The 21,356-nt window shown below is 34.7% G+C and overlaps 1 protein-coding gene across 4 annotated transcripts in view; it reads left to right on the top strand.

Annotated features, from left to right (window-relative positions):
- The window catches only part of LOC138692272 (zinc finger protein 85-like), a 43,614-nt gene that overhangs the window by 8,580 nt on the left and 13,678 nt on the right, over positions 1-21,356 (top strand). Inside the window, exons 3-4 of one of the 4 annotated variants that reach the window (XM_069815433.1) lie at positions 5,087-5,160; positions 14,033-20,249. In XM_069815433.1, the coding sequence (XP_069671534.1) occupies positions 5,087-5,160; positions 14,033-15,002 (1,044 nt within the window). In that variant the 3' untranslated portion in view covers positions 15,003-20,249. Of the gene's footprint in view, positions 1-5,086; positions 5,161-14,032; positions 20,250-21,356 lie in introns of those variants that run through there. The other 3 variants (XM_069815436.1, XM_069815434.1, XR_011330039.1) reach the window with 3 other exon arrangements.

Here is a 21,356-nt window from a genome sequence, read left to right as displayed (position 1 = left end):
CAAAATTTTTCAGAATGAATGTTTGGCTTCCATATAATCAGAGAATTATAAAATATTTCGTAAAACTGAATTATTTTTTAGAAGAAAAGGGATTTAACGTGTGAACATGTAGAATCCGTTACAAATGGATTGGCTGTAAAACAGTTATATTACCGGTTGTTCTGTATGGTTGTGAAACTTGGACTCTCACTTTGAGAGAGGAGCAGAGATTAAGGGTGTTTGAGAGTAAGGTTCTTAGGAAAATATTTGGGGCTAAGAGGGATGAAGTTACAGGACAATGGAGAAAGTTACACAACGCAGAGCTGCACGCATTGTATACTTCACCTGACATAATTAGGAACATAAAATCCAGACGTTTGAGATGGGCAGGACATGTAGCACGTATGGGCGAATCCAGAAATGCATATAGAGTGTTAGTTGGGAGGCCGGAGGGAAAAAGACCTTTTCGGAGGCCGATACGTAGATGAGAAGATAATATTAAAATGGATTTGAGGGAGGTAGGATATGATGATAGAGACTGGATTAATCTTGCTCAGGATAGGGACCAATGGCGGGCTTATGTGAGGGCGGCAATGAACCTACGGGTTCCTTAAAAGCCAGTAAGTAAGTTATCTCTGTAGGTTCTTATGGCATCCGAGGAACATCTGTTCCTCGGAAAAAATCAATACTTTCGCGTCTGCGCACATCTCACAACATACGGGGCATTGGCCAAAGTCAGATACAAAGAAAATTAATAATATCAAATTAGAAATATGGTCGAGCATAAAAAGTCGTATGAAACTCGCCTATAATGGTAATTAAGAAGCTCGTATGAAAATTATGAAACTCGCTTGCACTCGTTTCATAAATATCCATACTCACTTCTTAATTACCTTCATTATAGCCTCGTTGCATAATGTACTAATATCGTCAACAATACTATTTAACCACTTTACAGCATGTGCACTATATAATTCGATATGTAAGGTTTATTCTGCAAAGAGTTGGAGTTTATTTTTCAATTTACTTCATACTTCCTATCGAAGTAAGAAGTACTCGTAATAATTCAGGGCTTTGCCGGAAGAAAGGCGGATATACTTATACGCCCTTCTTCGGGAAAACGGTTTAAAATGTAGTGAATAATTATAGTAGTGAAATTTTGTTTTGATTGTACTGTACATACCTGCAGGACAGGGCTGCGTGCTTGTATAATATTTTATTAAGATGCGTTTTAAAATCTTAGATTGCATGTTTCTCAATTCGCCATATTGACGTATACGCCCTCACTTGTACCACCAACAAAACCAATGCTTAAAAATAAATCACAGCCCGGCTTTCACAAATCGGTTTTGTTTCAATAATTCCATCGAGTCTGATGTGTTTCGTCAGATTGACTTTGATGACATCGTCAATGTTTTCTCTGTGAATAAAGTAGGAACAAAATCTTTATAACTTACGAGTAAGATGCATGTATTTTGAGTCTAATAATTTATTATTTTCTGAATTGTAACATTTCTTTTAAAACTAATTTAAACTAAACATGGCCTGTATAATAGCTGCTTATATATTGTTTGTGGAAGTTGGGGGGAGGGGATGACAAATTTTAGCACTGCCTAGGGGCGGCACTATATGTAAATCCGGCCCTGGAACTGACTTATGCTTGTTTGTTTTTTTCCTGTATTTCTCATTGTCACTGTCTGCGTAAGTCTTCATTCTACTCAACTCTGGTAATTTGAATTGTAACGAAACCTTAATAATTACATTATAAGCCAGAAATTTAGAAATCTTCTCACCTTTCGTGAACTGCTACAAGGGATAAAGAGTACTTACGCATATATGTAAATGTTTACAAGTTCACTGAAGCACTGATTTTGTTTTGACTAAAGAAACTCCTGACAAATACAGAGGTGCAAATACATTTTTAGATTAGTGGAAATATGCCCAGTTTTAGAGAAAGGTAAGTATTACGAAAAAGTAAAGAGAGTACTAATGAACTTAGTTCCATTTTGAATATAGGTGATGCTTCAGTAGAGTAATTGATGCTTTCAGTGCAGCTAAGGTTACAATCTGAATACTTGTTGTAGGTATTCCAAGCCTCTTAAATACATCTTCATGAAGAGAGTGGTGGTACCTCTTGCTCCAACCAGAAGTTCGATTACTTCAAGCTCGTTTAGCTGGTAGTTTTGGAGGTAATAGGGAATGGTATATGAAAAACTCTTTATAGGGCCTTTCGTCCACTATGTTTCATCCACTTTTTTCTTGTCCACTGTCACATTTGTCCATTTCATGATTCGTCCATTAAGTTTTGTCCAATGACCATTTAGTCCATTTTCATGCTTCGTACATTATGTTTTCGTCCAATGGCTATTTCGTCCACTATGGTAAAAAAACGACGTAAATATACACCGTGTTCGGCTTATAAGTATAATAAAAGAAATAGTTATAATTTCATAACAATGCATGCAAATGGGTTAAGATTGGTACCATTGTGAAGAGGAAATTGGGAAGTTTTAATCCATTGTTGTTACTTATTTTTAGAAGACTCACGCATGCGCAGATCATTAAATAAGAGAATTCGTATCGTATCTTTAGTCAGTCAGCATATGGACGCAACAGCAGAAAGCCTTTTGTGTGCTGTCATTAGCAGAACATAGATCCATAATTCGTGTACAGCGCTTGTTTCGCCGTCAGTACAATCTTAGACCGAGGGAAGCTGTACCGACGTACGTCTCAATAATGAAATGGGATAGGCAGCTCAGAGAAACAGGAAGTTTGTTGTCTAATGCAGGTAAACATTCCAAGCGTAAAGTGTCTGACGAAAATGTCGAACGCATTCGCGAGGCATTTCAGAGAAGCCCGCGGAAATCCATTCGACAGGCTAGTGTGCAGTCGAACGTCCCACCAACAACAGTGCATACAGTGCTCCATAAAAGATTGCGTTTGCGAGCGTACAAGCTGCAACTTCATCAGATGATTATGCCGAATGATAAACTGGAACGAAAACGCTTTGCAGAAACAATGTTGGATAAAGTGGACAATGACGACACATTTCTAACTCGAGTCTGTTTCTCAGATGAGGCAACCTTCCACGTCAGTGGAAAAGTAAACCGACACAATTGTCGCATCTGGGGGTCGGAAAATCCAAGTGTCGTAATTGAACACCAACGGGATTCCCCTAAATGGAATGTTTGGTGTGGGATCATGCGTGACAGAATCATTGGTCCCTATTTCTTTGCTGAAAAGACAGTCACTGCAAACACGTACCTGGATATGTTGCAACTGTATGCTGTGCCACAACTCCCAGATGGAGCAATTTTCCAGCAAGATGGGGCTCCACCACACTTTGCCAACATGGTTCGCACATTCTTAGACGAACAATTCCCTGCAAGATGGATCGGAAGAGGATCACCGTACATCACATGGCCTGCCAGATCACCAGATCTAACACCACCTGATTTTTTCCTGTGGGGGTTTGTTAAGGACCAGGTCTACAGGACGCCAGTACGTGATTTGGCAGACTTACAAGAAAGAATTTATGCTGCTGTCAACAATGTTACACCACAGATGCTTCATAACACTTGGGTCGAGGTTGAATACCGGTTGGATATTTCCCGTGCCACCAATGGAAGCCATGTTGAGGTTTATGGAACATAAGGTAACAAAAATTCCCAGTTTTCATTCTTTGTAGCAGTTGGTTTCAACTATATACTTGTATTAATTCAGAAGTTATAGCTATTTCTTTTGTTATACTTATAAGCGGAACACGGTGTATTTCATTTGGTTAAAATGCAATTTATTTAAATTTATTTATCTATGAGAACAAGTTCTTGTATAGTTCGAGGAATTGGTGGCCGAGTTTTATTTTGAGTTCGGTTCACATGTCTCTTCATGGTGTTTCTGTCCGGCAACAGCAGAAGGGTTTCCTGGTCTGTCACACCGTGAAGAGCTGCACGCAAAACTTGTGCTGGAGGTTCGTTGGGATGTTTTGTGATGTCATCTAAGTCAGTTCCAGTCATGCATCTCGCATTACAATTCTGTTGATCCTCACATCTCCAATATTTTCTTCTTCTATCTTTGCTGAATGAGTGGAAGTGGTAGCAATACTCATTATAATGTAACACTGGTTGCCGCCGACGTGTATATACAACCTCTGCCATAATTTTTAATGTCCAAAATGTAAAACATATATATTCATACTTTTTAATATCCAAAGGAAAATGAAACGTACCTAAGAAACAGACGACAATGATGACGATACCTTCTGTTGTAATTGTAGATGGGAAACATAAATATGTGTTCTAAGATGGATGGAAGGTTATGGACATAAAAGGTGTGGACAAAATGTATGGATGGACGTAAATTGTATGGACCAATCTATTCTGGACAGGAGATCATAGACGAAACAAACTGTCGACAAAATTAGTGAACGAAAAGCCCACAAACCGAAAAACTAAATGATATCACACTATTAGACACTCAATCAGGTGCAATTTTCCCTTAAACGTTTTTCCCCTGGTGGATAATGTAGATGTTTCACATGAACTATTAATCTTATGGAAATTTAACATTCATAAATAAACACTTCTCTTATAATATGTACAATAGAACCACCATTCATAGTAAGAAGTTCGGGTAGTACTGTGTAACTTGATAGCCTGTGAGCTATGATTATTTCATATAATTAAATTTTTAGGCATTGTTTTACTTAGGAAGCAGAGGCAGCTCATATATTTGAGCGCCATAAATTATTTTAACTAATGGCAGTTGACTGTTCGTCATTCATCCATATGAAACCAGTTCTGTTGAGAAGTTTACCGACATAGTCCATCCCCTCTATGAGAGATGATGGTAGAGAACTATTGGAATGCCATAGGGAACCGGAGCTTCTTGAGGAAACCTTTGTGTTATCTGGCCCATGAGTTTGCGCAACACAATTCGTGGGATTCGCCGGGGATCGAACCCGAATTCACAGGGTTATTAGTCCAAATCTCTAGCCACTGCCGTGGTGACCTATATCTGTTTTTATATTTTTCATTGTGCATTCTTCTGTCTGATGTAAATGTTTCTGCAATGTTCACTGTATGATGGCTACACTTTTTTTTCATAGGAAGAATCATGTGATGTGGATATAGTAAAGGAAGAGATGCTGGATGTGACAGAGCATGACCACAGTTCTGCTAGGTGAGTCCAATGAAGTGTGGAATTTCATCTCCACTTCTACTTTTATTGTTTCAATAATGACGTATATCAGTCACATTTTGCTGTCCATCTCTTCAGTGTAGGAGGTGTGATTATAATAGTAATAATAATAATAATAATAATAATACATCAGACCACAATATAATTACAACAATAGAAATAGAAATAAAATAATACAATCAATATAAAAGGAAGACACAATAATATTAACAAAAATTTGAGGACCGAATAAGCAGCGCTCGTGTTCGATCACAGTTCAGGTATATTAATTATTAATATAGGAGGAATATAAAAAAATTAAATAAAACAGGAACTGAAATTAAAATTACAGTTACAGTTGCAATGAATTTATATAACAATATTAACATAGAGAAGAATAATATCATACGTGAGTGAAGTAGGAGAATTTATGAAAAATATATATTCCGAAATTATAGAGTGCAAATATAATATTTACTTACTTACTTACAAATGGCTCTTAAGGAACCCGCAGGTTTATTGCCGCCCTCACATAAGCCCGGCATCGGTCCCTATCCTGTGCAAGATTAATCCAGTCTCTATCATCATATCCCACCTCCCTCAAATCCATTTTAATATTGTCCCCCCATCTATGTCTCGGCCTTCCCAAAGGTCTTTTTCCCTCCGGCTTCTCAACTAACACACTATACATTTCTGGATTCTCGCATATGTGCTACATGTCCTGCCCATCTCAAACGTCTGGATTTAATGTTCCTAATTATGTCAGATGAAGAATACAATCCGTGCAGTTCTGTGTTGTGTAACTTTCTCCATTCTTCTGTAACTTCATCCCTCATGGCCCCTAAATATTTTCCTAAGAACCCTATTCTCAAACACCCTTAATCTCTGTTCCTCTCTCAAAGTGACAGCCCAAGTTTCACAACCATACAGAATAACCGGTAATATAACTGTTTTATAAATTCTAACTTCAAGGGCCGTATTCATAGACATTCTTAGCGCGGGCTTCCGGTGGATGATCAGCGTTTTTCGTATTCATAAACCAGTGTTAGCGATAGGATATGAATTGAATTCTGTACTAGTAACCAGTGGATAGCCGGGGCTAGCTTAGTACGCTCGTAGCGCGTGCTGCGAAATGTCTATGAATAGCACCCTAAGACTTTTTGACAGCAGACTAGATGACAAAAGCTTTTCAACCAAATAATAACAGGCATAACAGGCAAATATAATATACGCTGATTAATTCATACACATAGGCTATATATAGATTTATTTAATCAAATTGAAGACATTAACGCGTTTCTGATTTTCTTGTTATATGTTAGTGGGTTACATGTTAGAAGTTCTGGGTGTAATTTAGCTGAAGAATTATACAACTGAGGGCCAAAATTAATGCTATGCTTTAGACCAGCAAATGTGAAACATTTAGGTTCTACTAATGTTGAATTATTATTTCGTCTTGTGTTATGATTATGTACCTGTAATATAAAATTATTACGATGTTTATGATACAATTTTAACAGAGTATATTTATAAATTTGTTCAATATTAAATACATTAAATTCAGAATAAATTAATTTAGTTGTATAATCAAAATGTTTCTTCAAACAAATTTTAATTATTCATGTTTGTGTTGTACTGTGCACTGCCTTGGATTGAAGTCACATTGAATGTCTCTAACCAGAGCCATCTTCAGTTACAAGCCGGAGCATGGGTATGTTTGGCAACACTGAGTGAAGGCAGACGAAGGCGAAATAAGACATGACGTTTGACGTTTTAGTGCTTTGGTTTCGTTCTCACGTGTACATTTTCGACATTAATTTATACAAAAGTAAGTGCATATGATCAAGATTCAGTGTATTGATGTACGTAATTTATTACGGAATCCGAAATGGTATTTTATTTGAGTTTCAAAATGCCGCGTAAGTACTTGCATACAGCCACTTATAACTTAAAAAAAATAAAAGCATACGTGTTTTTTATTGATGGTACAAAAGAAAATAAATAAATACTTAAAGGAATGTTACTTGTACCAAAAATAAATAAATAACGACGTACTTTCGCAATACCCTATTCCTGTCAACATTATGTAGCTAGTAAATTGACAGTGTTTTGCTGCTTTATGTTTCACCTCTGACGTGAAATGACTAGGATATCATATACATTTTAATGTCATGTGATTATCTGTCGTGCGTTTCTATGAACATTTCAGGTGGCTAGGAAGACAGTTTTAGTTCGAACCTGGCCAGTCACCATAACAATATTGTTATCCTGAATTATTTGTTATAAAATTTTAAAATAGTATAATTTTAAATAAATATAACTACAGAAAACAGGCTAGGAACGTAAATTATGTAAATAAAATAAAAATATAAACACAAACTATTGACATAGTATAATAAAGTATGAAGGTATAAATATAGTTAGGCCAAGTATAAAGATCCATGAAAAAATGCAGAAACATACCTTCAACACAATACGTAACAAAACATATCATTATCTATTGAGTATGTGCCAATTAGCGTAAACTCAGTGAACTTTAAGTCCTGTAAATACGAAGTGAAAAGAAACATGTTTATAATTAATTTATTACAAAAAAATATTAATAAACAAACCTTGAAAACCAACAAAGTGAGTGTATGCATCTACAAATTATAGATAGTTCTGACGTATAGCAGGCATTCCGAATCTTCAACAAAACAGCAACATTTATTGGATCAGAAAACAGCTGTTTACAATGAACTTCAAAATCAACGGCATAACTTTATTGATGTGTGTGTTTATATATATATATATATATATATATATATATATATATATATATAATAGGCGAGAATTTTGCTAGAATTCTGATACATCACAAACCACAAGTAAGACTATAAAAATGTAGTTTATACAAAATTTAATATCTAAAAGTATTGTCAATGACTTTGTCATCATTATCTGTAAAAATTGTCACAAACTGCAACTATTTTATTTTCATTTATTGTCTTGCTTTTATCGCCAATACGCACTTAGTTTATAACACAGTCAGCTCTGGGTATAGCGAACTCAGTTATAGTGAAAATTCTACTATAGTGAACCTAAATTGTTGGTCCCGACCCGCATACATTAAAAAGTACGTTAATATTTCCGTTTATAGTGAACCCTCACATCGGTTATAGTGAACCTAAAACTAATAACTTCCTTAAGAAAATGTAATTTTAAAATGGCCAAAATGGTAATTTAGGAAACCCTTTCTGCTATAAATTTCCAATAATATGTTCAGAACAAAATCTCAAACGTTCTAGTTCTCAAGTGCATTGAAAGACAAGGATTTGTTCACCTTCCAGAACAGCTTGAAACATGTTAAAGAGAATAGTGTATGCAGTGAGGGATAAAGTAAGGATTCGTTCTGAGTCCTTTAAAAGAGTTTATTAGAAGAATAGGAACAGAAAGTGTGTTTTTTTTTTTTGTATAAGTGAGTGAGTGATGACCAAAGGGTAAATACAAGAAGGATTACAGTATAATGTCCTCAACCTTTCCTTCTGCATCTTTGCAAAAGTGAACCCTGGGAAATTCCAAAGCCGAATACACAGACATACCTCTAGTGCGAAGAGGTGCGAAATCGGTCAGTGCCTACTACCTACATGGCCAGATTAAATTCAAGTTTCGAACTATGAACATCAGGATGTCGAAGCGTAAAGTGTTTAACCCATATATGCCCAGAATAATTTTTTGTTTGAAAATTTAATAAAATTGAATTCCTGAATGCATTAGCATTTATGAACGTAGAATTTTCAGAAATTTTTGTTATCGCATTTCTAGTTCCTGAGATATGATGTGTTGCGAAAACGCATCACCGGGCACATAGGGTAGCAATTATTACTCACATTGTGTTTTTAATATGATGAATTAATAATTAAATAAGACGACATATTTTGACCTAACCTATTCTATTACCATGCACAGAATGTATTTTACATGATCTGGGACATTATTTCTGAAAATTAAATTCTTGAAAATATTTAACACTGGAAGAAACAAGATGAAAAGTTTTCATTTTATCTCATTATTTCTGAAAAAAAAATCTTGGAAATATTTAACATTGAAAGCAACAACATGAAAAATTAACATTTTACATCATTGGAGACATTATTTTTGAAAAGTAAATTCTTTGCAAGCAACACCTTGAAAAGTTTATATTATTTACATCGTTAGAAACATTATTCCTGAAAATGAAATTCTTGGAAGCATTTATAATGCAAAGCAATGTCACATCTTAGACATCGTTTAGTTTGACACAACAGTCACGACAGACTTGTCATTCCAGTGACATATCAGTAATTTAGAACCTTCATCGTACTTCATATCAAAGGAACCTCTCTGTTTTCTTCATATCAGCCAGATTTGTTAGTGGACACTTCTATCCCTGTAAGGCCCATACCTATTTCTGTGAATATATCTACAACGTGCAGTGCATTTCACTAAATGAGAAAAATGAAAATTATGCATACAGTAGGCGACACTGTGAGAAAATAAATGCAGTATTGACGAGGCTATGATACTTTATTTTGGAAGACATAGACTAAAACAATTTATGCGAGGAAAGCGAATTAGGTTTGGCTACAAAGTTCACTTTCTCACATAAGTTCATCTAGAAAGGGCCTCACCTTAGACAACCTATCGCTCTTGTCAAGTTGTGTGTTGCCATTTAGATGAAGGTTTCTCATTATTTTATGAAATCTATTGCGTCTCATAGCTCTGACTAAATTGAATAATTTCTTGTGTCGCTGCTCTCTTCCCAGTATATTCGACAGCGTGGGACTTTAGTATATCCACTTACAAAAAGAATCCCAAGGAATGTTTTGAAATCATTTGGGGAAAAAATAAATTTATCCCTGCCTTTCTGCACCGCATACGCAACACTTTGGTTTACAATATCGAGTACAAAATTTTCATGGAAAAATAATTGAAAAATATCAATTGGCAATAAGTTCTTTTCATGTTGGGATTCGACTCACAATTTTCAATTTCCTCATTTACTTTTCTTTTCAGTTAACAGTAACTTGGTAAATCACTCTTTTTCCATTTTCTTGCAATAGTCCCTTTATCTCCTGACAGGCTCTGATATTTCACGTATTTCTGCACCTTCTAGCATCTATTCATTCTGTGCCTGATTTTATATTATTATATATATTTTTCCATATAATGAGGACCACTATCCCTTCAGCCCCCAGTTGATGACAATTTAGATTATTTATGTTTCCATCGAAGTCCTCGTCAGCACTGTCTTCATCGTTATCACTTCTAGCTTCCGGTGGAGATATAAAAATATCTGTAAAATCTGCCTGAATTTTTGGTTCTCTTCCATGACTGTCATTTCATGTACATTCAGACCCCTTGAATATAAAACATGAATAGAATAGCTGTTTCATGCGAAAAATCGAATTCCATTAGTAAATATATATAATTATTTCACTAATCTCAGAAAGAAAGTTTTGATATTCCATGTGCCCGGTGTTGCAAAAACGCAACACCAACATTCAGGCATACATTACAGAAGTAACGTTTCATGCAATGTCCAGCTACTTTTACAAGAAGTGTCCTAAGAGTCTTTAGATTGTAATATATACAAGAAAAGGTATAATGAAATTATAAAAATAAACAAAAATTGCATTCCTTTATGACAGTCTGCAAACATTTCAACACTTGTAATAATCACTTCTTTTCTTCTCAAGTATTGCGCCAACAATGAATCAGTTACCAAATGTTTTCAATAAACCAGGTCTACCAACATCAGTATAATAGATAATATGTGTCATAAACTTAACAAATACTAAAAACCATATTTCACACACGTTTAATAGCAAAGAAGTAAAATGATGCGAAAACGCATCACCGGGATAATATGGGTTAAGTAGGAAGATAAAGTGAACATTAGTACTGATATAGAACGTGGTCTGCTCCAAACCGGCATTAATATTGTATGTATAGCAATGTCAGTAGTATAAAAACAGACACTTCGGTTTTAGTGAGCCTTGGATATAGTGAACGAAATATGCTGGTCCGCAGAGGTTCACTGTACATAAACAATGAAAGTTTGGTACGACCGCGAACATAATTTCATCGACACATACTTGTTATAACATTCATTTACATTGAAAATCGACATTAACACAAACACGTGCTTTTGCATTGTAGGCCTCCGCTTGACAGTTAATTACGGTGTTGCCGACCCAATGCTCTGGCTTTGTATATAAATGGCTCTGCTCTAACACATAATTGCATGTATGTAGGTATTTATTCACACTGCAAATGAGTATATACTCGGTGGCAGTGATAACTAATTATAGTCAATAATGACAGTTAATAATAAAATACAATTAATAATAATATTAATAATAATTGAAGAGTCCACTGCAAGAATGATGGATGTCATTTGGAATACATTTTGCAGGAGAAGAAATTGAAAGTTTGAAATGCTTAGCGCTCAAAGCTTAACTGTGATTTTCCGATCATTACTGGACAATGACTATCAGTGTTAATGCCATATAACTCTGTATGTACATTCTATATGTCTTAAGCTATGCATTGACAGTCTGGTTCATTTTCGACAAGAAAGTGACATCCATCATTCTTACAGTGGACTCTTCAAATGATACTAAAAATAATTAATACTAATAATAATGATAATAATAATGATAATAATAATAATAATAATAATAATAACAAGGAGCATCCTAAATAACATTTAAATTAAATCTAATTTCTATCTTAACCCTAAGTTCGAACTAAAACCCATGAGATACCTGCACAAGTACCTTTCAGCACTACACGCATTTCGCTGTCAACTCACTCACTGCACTGGAACTACGACACATTTCACTGATTCTATCCTGATTTCACTAACACTTCAAAAACATTTCACTGTTCAAATACTTTGCACTGCCACTATAAACTATAAAACTTCGGAATATGTATGATAAGACTTTCCTGTGTTAAATTTCAACGTACCTCGTTTACATGTTTCGACCTATTTATGGGTCATCTTCAGAATGGTCGTTGTTGGTCTTGGCGCCGGCGCCACTTGTTTCCTGTGAGGGTGTGTTCCTGTGGTATAGTGTAGAGTCAAAGAGCGTGTGTGTGTGTGTGTGTGTGTGTGTGTGTGTGTGTGTGTTTTTTGAAGTTGAGTTGTGTGTTGAGAATTTCGTTGGGGTGTGTTTTTGTGTGTGTGTATATTTCATATTGTTCTAGTGTGTTTAGTTTCTGGCTTTTTGGTTGGATGTGTAGTATTCCATGTCTGTGTTGATGTCTCTGTGGGTGTGGTTAGCATTTGTGATGTGTTCTGCATATGTGGAGGTGTTTTGTAATTTTGTTATGGCTGTGATGTGTTCTTTGTAACGTGTTTGAAATGATCTGCGTGTCTGTCCTATATAGAAGTTGTTGCAGGTGTTACATTTGAGTTTGTATACGCCTGTGTGGTTGTATTTGTTTGTTTGTTTGTTTGTTTGTTTGTTTGTCTTACCATACATATTCCGAAGTGATACAGTGTTAAAAGTTGTGTAATCAAGATGTATATAAAACTTCACTGACAAACATACTCACTCACGCAACACACTTCACTGACACAACACCCTTCTTCACTGATACAACACTTCAAATAACAAAATATCAATTACATCTATACTAATAATAAATCTGTAGCCGAAATTTTTCTGGTAATTTTTGATTTTCCAAAAATAATTGATCCTAACATATACAATTAACCACCCAGAAACCGAAAATCGCTTTTTTGAAATTTTTGTTTGTATATTTGTCTGTCTGTCTGTCTGTATGTTTGTTACCTTTTCACGCGATAATGGCTGAACGGATTTCGATGAAAATTGGAATATAAATTAAGTTCGTTGTAACTTAGATTTTAGGCTATGTGGCATTCAAAATACATTATTTAAAAGCGGGGTTATAAGGGGGCCTGAATTAAATAAATCGAAATATCTCGCTTATTATTGATTTTTGTGAAAAATGTTACATAACAAAAGTTTCTTTAAAAATAATTTGCGATAAGTTTTATTCCTTAAAAAATTTTGATAGGACTGATATTTAATGAGATAAATGAGTTTTAAAATTAAAATAACTGCCATCTAAGGCCGTGTAATGAATTAAAAAACAAATGACTTCGTCTATAAGGGGCCTTGGACAGCAACAATCAAAAGCTATGAAAGATAGCCTACAGAGAATGTTTCTGTGTTTGTATGAAGTAATATCGGAAGCTAAATTAACCGATTTATATAATTAATTATTATTTCACCATTGGAAAGTGTAGTTTCTCTAGATGGACATAATGATATAATGTTATTACAGTAACTTCTGATATAATGTAATGTAAGATAATATAATATAATATAATATAATATGTAATTTAAGTTATTTGAAGGGTTCACAACCATAGTGCGCCAAGCGCCATTTACTGAATACGTAGAAAACAAGGGTTAAAGTTAAGTTATTACCATAATTCAATGAAACCTATAACAAGTAAAATAAAATATACACATTAAATCTAAGTGATGTCAATCTTCATTAAACTATGGTTGCATGTAATAAAAATTAAGAAACATGTTAAAGGAATTGTCATTGCACCAAATGAATGTCTCTGGACCAAATGATCGCCTTTTAATTATTTGGATGTAATTGAAATTAAGTAACATATTAAACGATTTATCCTTCTATCAAACACGAATGTTCCCTGGATCAGATGTCCTATTTTAATGATGTAATTACTTTATATTTATTTCTAACGGGTGCAGCGGAGTGCGCGGGTATGGCTAGTCCTTTAAATAATTGAACAAACTGTGAATCCATCCTTCACATTTATTAATATACATTTTGATGTTTATAGGAATATGCAGTTACACTGTCATGACCCCTTAAGAATTCAAGAAGATAATGGGTACAAGTATTCAGTACAAGATAATGACTCGTCTGGGAGTGTAGAAGTGGATCCTGAGGAATATGGGCATTCAGGAAACACTTCTCGCGAAGACTTTAGACAGAAAAATGATCTTGTAACACACTCGTTAATACATACAGATGAGAATCCTTACATATGTGATTCAAATGAGGAGTGTTACCAGAAAAGTGACGAGTCTTGCGTTTTAACAGACACTGACAAGGAAACTTACAAATGTGACGTTTGTGACAAGATTTTCAGTAAAAAACGCAATCTCATCGGACACAAATTAATTCATACAGGCGAGAAGCCACACAAATGTAGCTTTTGTGATAAGACCTTCGTTCGTAGGAGTAATCTTGTAGTACACGAATTGATTCACACAGGCAAGAAGCCACACAAATGTGAATTTTGTGAGAAAACGTTCAGACAACGAGCAACTCTTTTGGATCATACATTACTCCATACAGATGAGAAGCCCTTCAAATGCAAAGTTTGTGAGAAGAGTTTTAGGAAAAGGAAACATCTCTCATATCACGCAATAACTCATACAGGCGAAAAGCCTTTCAAATGTGATATTTGTGCAAAGACTTTTAAGCAAAGAGCTATTCTTTTAAATCACATGTATGTACATATGGACGAGAAGCCTCACAAATGTGATACTTGTGAGCAGTCTTTCCGTCGGAGAAATCATCTCCTAATTCACAAATTAACTCATACTGGCGAGAAGCCACACAAATGTGACGTTTGTGAGAAATCATTTAGACATCAAGAAACTCTTTTAACTCATAGATTAACCCACACAAATGAGAAGCCGTACAAGTGTGATATTTGTCAAAGGAACTTTCGTCAAAGGAATCATCTTGCTGTACATAAATTAACTCACGGAGCTAAAGTCTCACAAATGGAACTTTTGTGAGAAGAATTTTTGGCAAAACGAAGCTCTTTTAGTAGACACTTTTAGCATTGATGAGGAGTCGTATAAACTAGGTGTCATCACATTCTAGGCACGAAATTAGGCCATTGTTCGCCTGTTTCGGTTCCATCTATACAGGATCCAATAGACGTTTCTGTGGACGTCCAGGTCGTCGTCGTCCTTGAGGGTGGTATTTTAGCATTTCTTGAGGTGTCCGGCCAACTTCCATACGAAAAATGTGTTCAGCCATCTATTTCTGAATTCTGTAATTTTTTCTTTTAATGGTTGCACGTTGAGTTCCTGCAGTATATTCTCGTTCCTATTGTGGTCCAGAAGTGTGTATCCTGCAGTTCGTCGCAGATATTTAATTTCACCTGCTCTTAATCTGCTGATATCTCTTTGTTTCAGAACCCAAATTTCGCTTCCATGGAGGAGAGTTGGTAGTCCAAGGGTTTTATATAGCTTTATTCTGGAATGTTTCTGTACTAAACGTGGTTTTAGGGTATGGTTGAGCAGTCCTAATATTTGTAAAAATTTGTTAATTTTTGTGCTTACATCATTCCTTCATATGATATATTACATCTTAAGTATGAAAAGGAATTTATCTGTTCTAAAATCACATTTTCAACAACAATTTTGCTTCGGATTGGGTTTGTACCTTCAAATGCCATTATTTTGGTATTTTCTGTTGAAATCTTCATGCCATGTTCTTCTATGATTTTATTTAGTTTAAATATACCCATCTGTAAATTGTCTTCAGAGTTTGCAACTAATACTTGGTCGTCCGCGAAAAGAACTGTTTAGTCTTATGGAACTTGAAATTTGGATTCCTAATTTGTACTCCTCACATCCATGTATATATTGAAGAGACTTGGTGACAATGGGTAACCCTGTCTTACTCCTTGATTTATGGATCTATAGTTAGAAGTAAAATGATTAAATTTTATATTTATTTTGTTATAAATTAGGTGTACTATAATCAACAAATTCAAAATTATATAGAAGTTAGAGCAGCCTAAGATAAGTATTATGAAATAAGATATCGTTGCCGACAGTAACATGTTGAGACACTAAGTCCCATTTGGACAGTCGGTTTTGAGACTGGTCTTGAAAAAATTCCACAGAATTCGTATGTACATTCAAATTTTTTAGACTGTTCCAGGACGTCATTGAGATTGGGCTGAGACTGCCAATGAGTAGTGGCCTTGGGACGATTGGCTATTTTAAATGACGATTTAGTCGAGTTCCATTTTGTAGGAAATGATGATGCTGTTGAACGTGAAGCACAGTTGCCAAGAAAATATTCGGGAGACAAAGAAAATCCACTAAAATATTGCAAGAATGTCTGTTTTAGAAATGCTACAGAGTCACAAAGAACACCATCTTACATGGCATTTATATTATACTAATGGCTTGTGCAGAAAATGCTGCACACTAAGTTCATTAGACGTTCAAATACAAAATTTTCAGATTTACAGTATTTTGAATGAAGAACACCAGGAATTTTGAAAGTTATTTGCTTCCATAATAATGAAACTTACTCCATCTGAACGGTTTTTTTTATGCCAAATACTTTTTCTTGAACCTATCCACCTTCAGTTTTTGAGTTTTAACGCGAGAACGCAAGTAACAATGTCAGGACGATCAGTGGGTTTTTCATGTAGGAGTAAAGCAATAGCTATTTCTGGTCGTTGTGGATTGTAGGTGAAAGTAAAAAGAATGTCAGGTTTGCCATGCTTTCGAACAATAGACATAGCGTCTTGGTATGGCTGCTGCATGTAGATCTTGAAATGTAGAGGGACAAATCAATAAGCCTATTGTTTATTGTAGTGTGTGTTTTGTTTTATTCTGAATGCAATTCTCAAAACTGACGAAAGATGGATTTTGGAAAACAGGAAAATTATGTAGGAAAACTAACACTTCACTGAAAGTTACTATTTTTCTGAAAATCCTTGGATGCCAAGCTTCAAAATGACGGGTCATTCATTAAAATCCGTTCAGCCGTTTTTTCTTAATCCAATACCAGTTCAAATTATATATATATATATATATATATATATATATATATATAGATTGTTGAAGTAGGACATGTGATCTTTCTATTCGAAGAATTCTGCAACTGTCTGACTGCACAAGAGATTTCAAGCGCTATTCACAGGAAGCAATCTGACAGATTCCAAAATACATATATAGATTAAAATAATTAGGCAGAGCAGCAAGTAATAATGAAATCCTTATAACATATACAATTCACAGAAACCGAGCAAAAACCAGTAACAAAATACATTGACAGCCGTGTAACATTAGATTCGCTCCAAAACCTGAAGAACCATATATGATCGAAGAAATTAGAAGAACAACAAAAGCAATAGAGATGCAGAACTGGAAAATAGACTTCAAATGTATCAAGGCACATGTAGGACACCAAGGAAACGAGCTAGCAGATCATCTTGTGAACGAGATGGCGACCAGGACAGATATCAATTCAAATGCAAACTAACTAGGCACTTGGTCAGTAATTGAGACTCGTTCAGATATGCTTTCTTGTAAATAGTTCTCTTAATCTATCACAGAATATTTCAATATCTGGTAATTTCATCACTATAGAATTTTGTCATTCTAGGCTTAATTTGTAATTCAGTAAATACAAAAAAATAATCGTTCTTAATTTCTATGATAAATTATCTAGCTTTCATTAATCAGGTAATCTTTTCGTACAGGTACTGTGATTTTTATTATAATTGTAAATTGAATATTAATTGTAATTTTATTCTTTATTGTAGTTGTAATCCCCTGATGGCCTTATTTCTACCAGGTTAAATAAAGAAATACTAAAAGTACATCAGTGTGTGTTACAAAGGATTCCAGAAAGTGCAGTGTTAAGTGAATTAAATGATCTCAGTGTAGTTTAGTGGCAATGTGAATAGGATAAAACGAAAAAAGAAACAATAACCGTCTTTCTTCCCTAACATAGTAGACGGCTTGAAAATGGTAAACAGTGTTGCCCCAAACTACACATCAGTACTAACAGGAGACGGCAATATCATATCATATTTACATTAATATAAGAATATGCTCATGCAATACCAGTGAGCAAACAGTGGACCATTTAATATTCGATTGTGAATTACTAGACCAGGAAAGGGACTCTCTAAAAGCCGTAGTATTAAGGACTGATATTGGCCAGTGTAAAAGAATAACCTCGTCAAATACTATAATAAAACATTTTATGAAATTCACGAACAGTAATAGCTTTTGATCATCTGCAATGAACTCTAATGTAACAGGATAGGCCAGGGTAATTGTAAACAAATGCTGTGAGAAATACAGAACTGTCGATATAAAAATTTTAATTCGGAGAATATTTGAATTAACATGTTGGCTAACCTACAAAGCAGTTTGGCGCCAAATAGGAGTTAACTGCTTAGTTGTGAACGAATATTTTTTAAGATTCTACAAAAAAAGTTGAGAAAGAATTTTGCTTCACCTTCATTTTTGGCATTGTAAGTAAACGTACAGTGCTATTTTTTAAGAATATGTTGTTTTTATGAGCAATGTATAGTAGTTAACATCTATTACAATTGTTTTGAGATCTGCCATAACCTTAGTTCATTAAATTATGAGGTGTTTACATTTGCCCCGTAGTTGTAATTGCTTGGAGGTAATTGTAAACATGTTTTACTATGGTTACATTTCGTACTTTTCAGTAATCAAAATGCCAAGAAATTATACTAGAAAGAGACCCCCACACAACTACACTGTAGAGGATTTAGAGAGGGTTATCATACGTGTGAAAAATAGTAACTATAGTTATCGTGAAGCTCAGGAGAGGTACTGAGTTCCTATATCCGTCATATATCATAGGTTAAAGGGACGAAATGTACCAGTGAACAAAATTGGAGTTGGAAGGAGTACAGGTCTTTCTTCTGAAACAACAAAAAATGTTCAGTGTCTGATAGCCCGTGCGAAAATTGGTGTTTACAATTACCCCTCTCTCAAAGGGGTAAGTGTAAACTGGCAATTAAAAGATGAAAAAAGTGAACCTTATTATTTTAAACCCACTTTCAAGAAAAAGAAAGATCTAAAAATAATAAAATGTTTCTTTGTCATGCGTACCATTACTGAGGGTTGTGTATTGTTGAAATATATTTGAAATCAGTGAAAAGTATTTACAATTACCCTGGTCTACCCTAATAGGTGTATATTTTAAACCATCTTGTGTAAAAGTAGTATTGCTTTGTATTAATGGAGCATGCAGAATGAGTTAATTAAAACAAAAAAGAGAGACTTTCAAGTAAGCATTCCTTACAATTTATCATCTTATTGGGTAAGAGACGAAATTTTTCTTTGCGCTTCTTAGGTTATAATAGCGAAATTATCTTGTTTTATAAGAAGTCTTCGATGTATTTTAATATTATTAGTGCGAAATTAGCTAGATGACTTTCTGTATTATGTGATGACACAAATCAAAGAACAAGTGCAAATCTTACTCAACAGTGAGTGAGAAAGTTTGAAGTCAGTGGTTCAACAACAAATATGTATCTTGTGGTCGCTGTAGGAGCATCAGAAGTAAGGAAAAAATCTAGTATGTTTGGCAGTCTGTGGTATGTCATCCACGGCAATCAGTTCGCAAACTAGATATGGCTTGAAGTTTGCACCGATCAATTGTGCAGCACGTGTGAAAAAGGGACTTGTGTTTGTATCCATATAGAATTAATTTGTAACAATTCCTCAGCAGATGTGTAGTCAGTGAACTGATGTTACGCTTGGTGGCTTGTCATGATGTGATTTTTCACAAGTGATTTCCAAAGGTATTTTTAGTTCATATAAATAAATATGTTCACTAATTAAAAATAACGAGTTATCAATTTTCTGAAATTACATTTTTTCCTCAGTCGCCTGTAGTTTGAATTGTGGCGCATGTTAGTGGTTTCTGTGACCGGTATATTGGTTAAAGGAATTCCCTTATAGTTATGCAACACTAATAGCATGTACTTTAGCTGTAGGGAGTTTCTTGAGAAGCTTCCTAACATCTGGAAATGTGTTTGTTTAGATCTACTCAGAATACAGTCTACATACATGTTCGGGGTGATTTTCTTGAAGGGAGTTGAGAACTTAATAAAATAATGTGATTACGCTGGGAGTAAGTACTACTGAAAATTCAGAAGTGGAAGATGATTGAGTAGTAGCACAAGGGCTGTAACATTTCCTGCTTTAGCAACTAGGTACATTATTTAAGGATGCTTTTCAAAAAAGTAATGTGATACTTGACGTCCTTAAATTCAGTGTTCTTTTTTTTTTTTTTGAAAATACTTTTATTACCTCCTTTCCTGGCAAAGAATTTATTCCTTTAACTATGTCGGATTTGGGGGAATTATTATACATGTTTATCTTCAGTAGAGAGCAAGAAAATTAAGAAATAGAAATGATATGAAGTGATGGAATCTGTATATTAAAAGGAATTATATTTCATTAGAAACATAAAGTAAAATGAAAGGTAGAGTGGAATACAGACCATGAAATTGTTGTTAAAGAATAAAATTATATAACTATACATAACTGAAATAAGATTTTATCAATATTAACACATTGCTAGTTTCCTATTATATTATATTCACTTATTACTTACTTACTGGCTTTTAAGGAACCCGGAGGTTCATTGCCGTCCTCAAATAAGCCCTCCATTGGCCCCTAACCTGAGCAAGATTAATCCAGTCTCTATCATCATATCCCACCTCCCTCAAATCCATTTTAATACTATCTTCCTATCTATGTCTCGGCCTCCCCAAAGGTCTTTTTCCCTCCGGCCTCCCAACTAACACTTTATATGCATTTCTGGACTTGCCCATACGTGCTATATGGCCTGCCCATCTCAAACGTCTGGATTTAATGTTCCTAATTATGTCAGGTGAACAATACAATGCATGCAGTTCTGTGTTGTGTAACTTTCTCCATTCTCCTGTAACTTCATCCCTCTTAGACCCAAATATTTTCCTAAACACCTTATTCTCAAACACCCTTAACCTGTGTTCCTCTTTCAAAGTGAGAGTCCAAGTTTCACAACCATAAAGAACAATCGGTAATATAACTGTTTTATAAATTCTAACTTTCAGATTTTTTGACAGCATACTGGATGATACTTCTCAATCGAATAATAACACGCATTTCCCATATTTATTCTGTGTTTGATTTCCTCCCGAGTATCATTTATATTTGTTACTGTTGCTCCCAGGTATTTGAATTTTTCCACCTCTTAAAGGATAAATTCCCAATTTTTATATTTGCATTTCGTACAGTATTCTCGTCACGAGACATAATCATATACTTTGTCTTTTCGGGATTTACTTCCAAATCTAT

Source organism: Periplaneta americana, chromosome 16, assembly GCF_040183065.1.
Source record: "Periplaneta americana isolate PAMFEO1 chromosome 16, P.americana_PAMFEO1_priV1, whole genome shotgun sequence".
Taxonomy (NCBI): Eukaryota; Metazoa; Arthropoda; class Insecta; order Blattodea; family Blattidae; genus Periplaneta; species Periplaneta americana.
The sequence above is the reverse complement of the archived record's forward strand: the minus strand, read 5'-3'. Positions and strand labels throughout refer to the sequence as shown.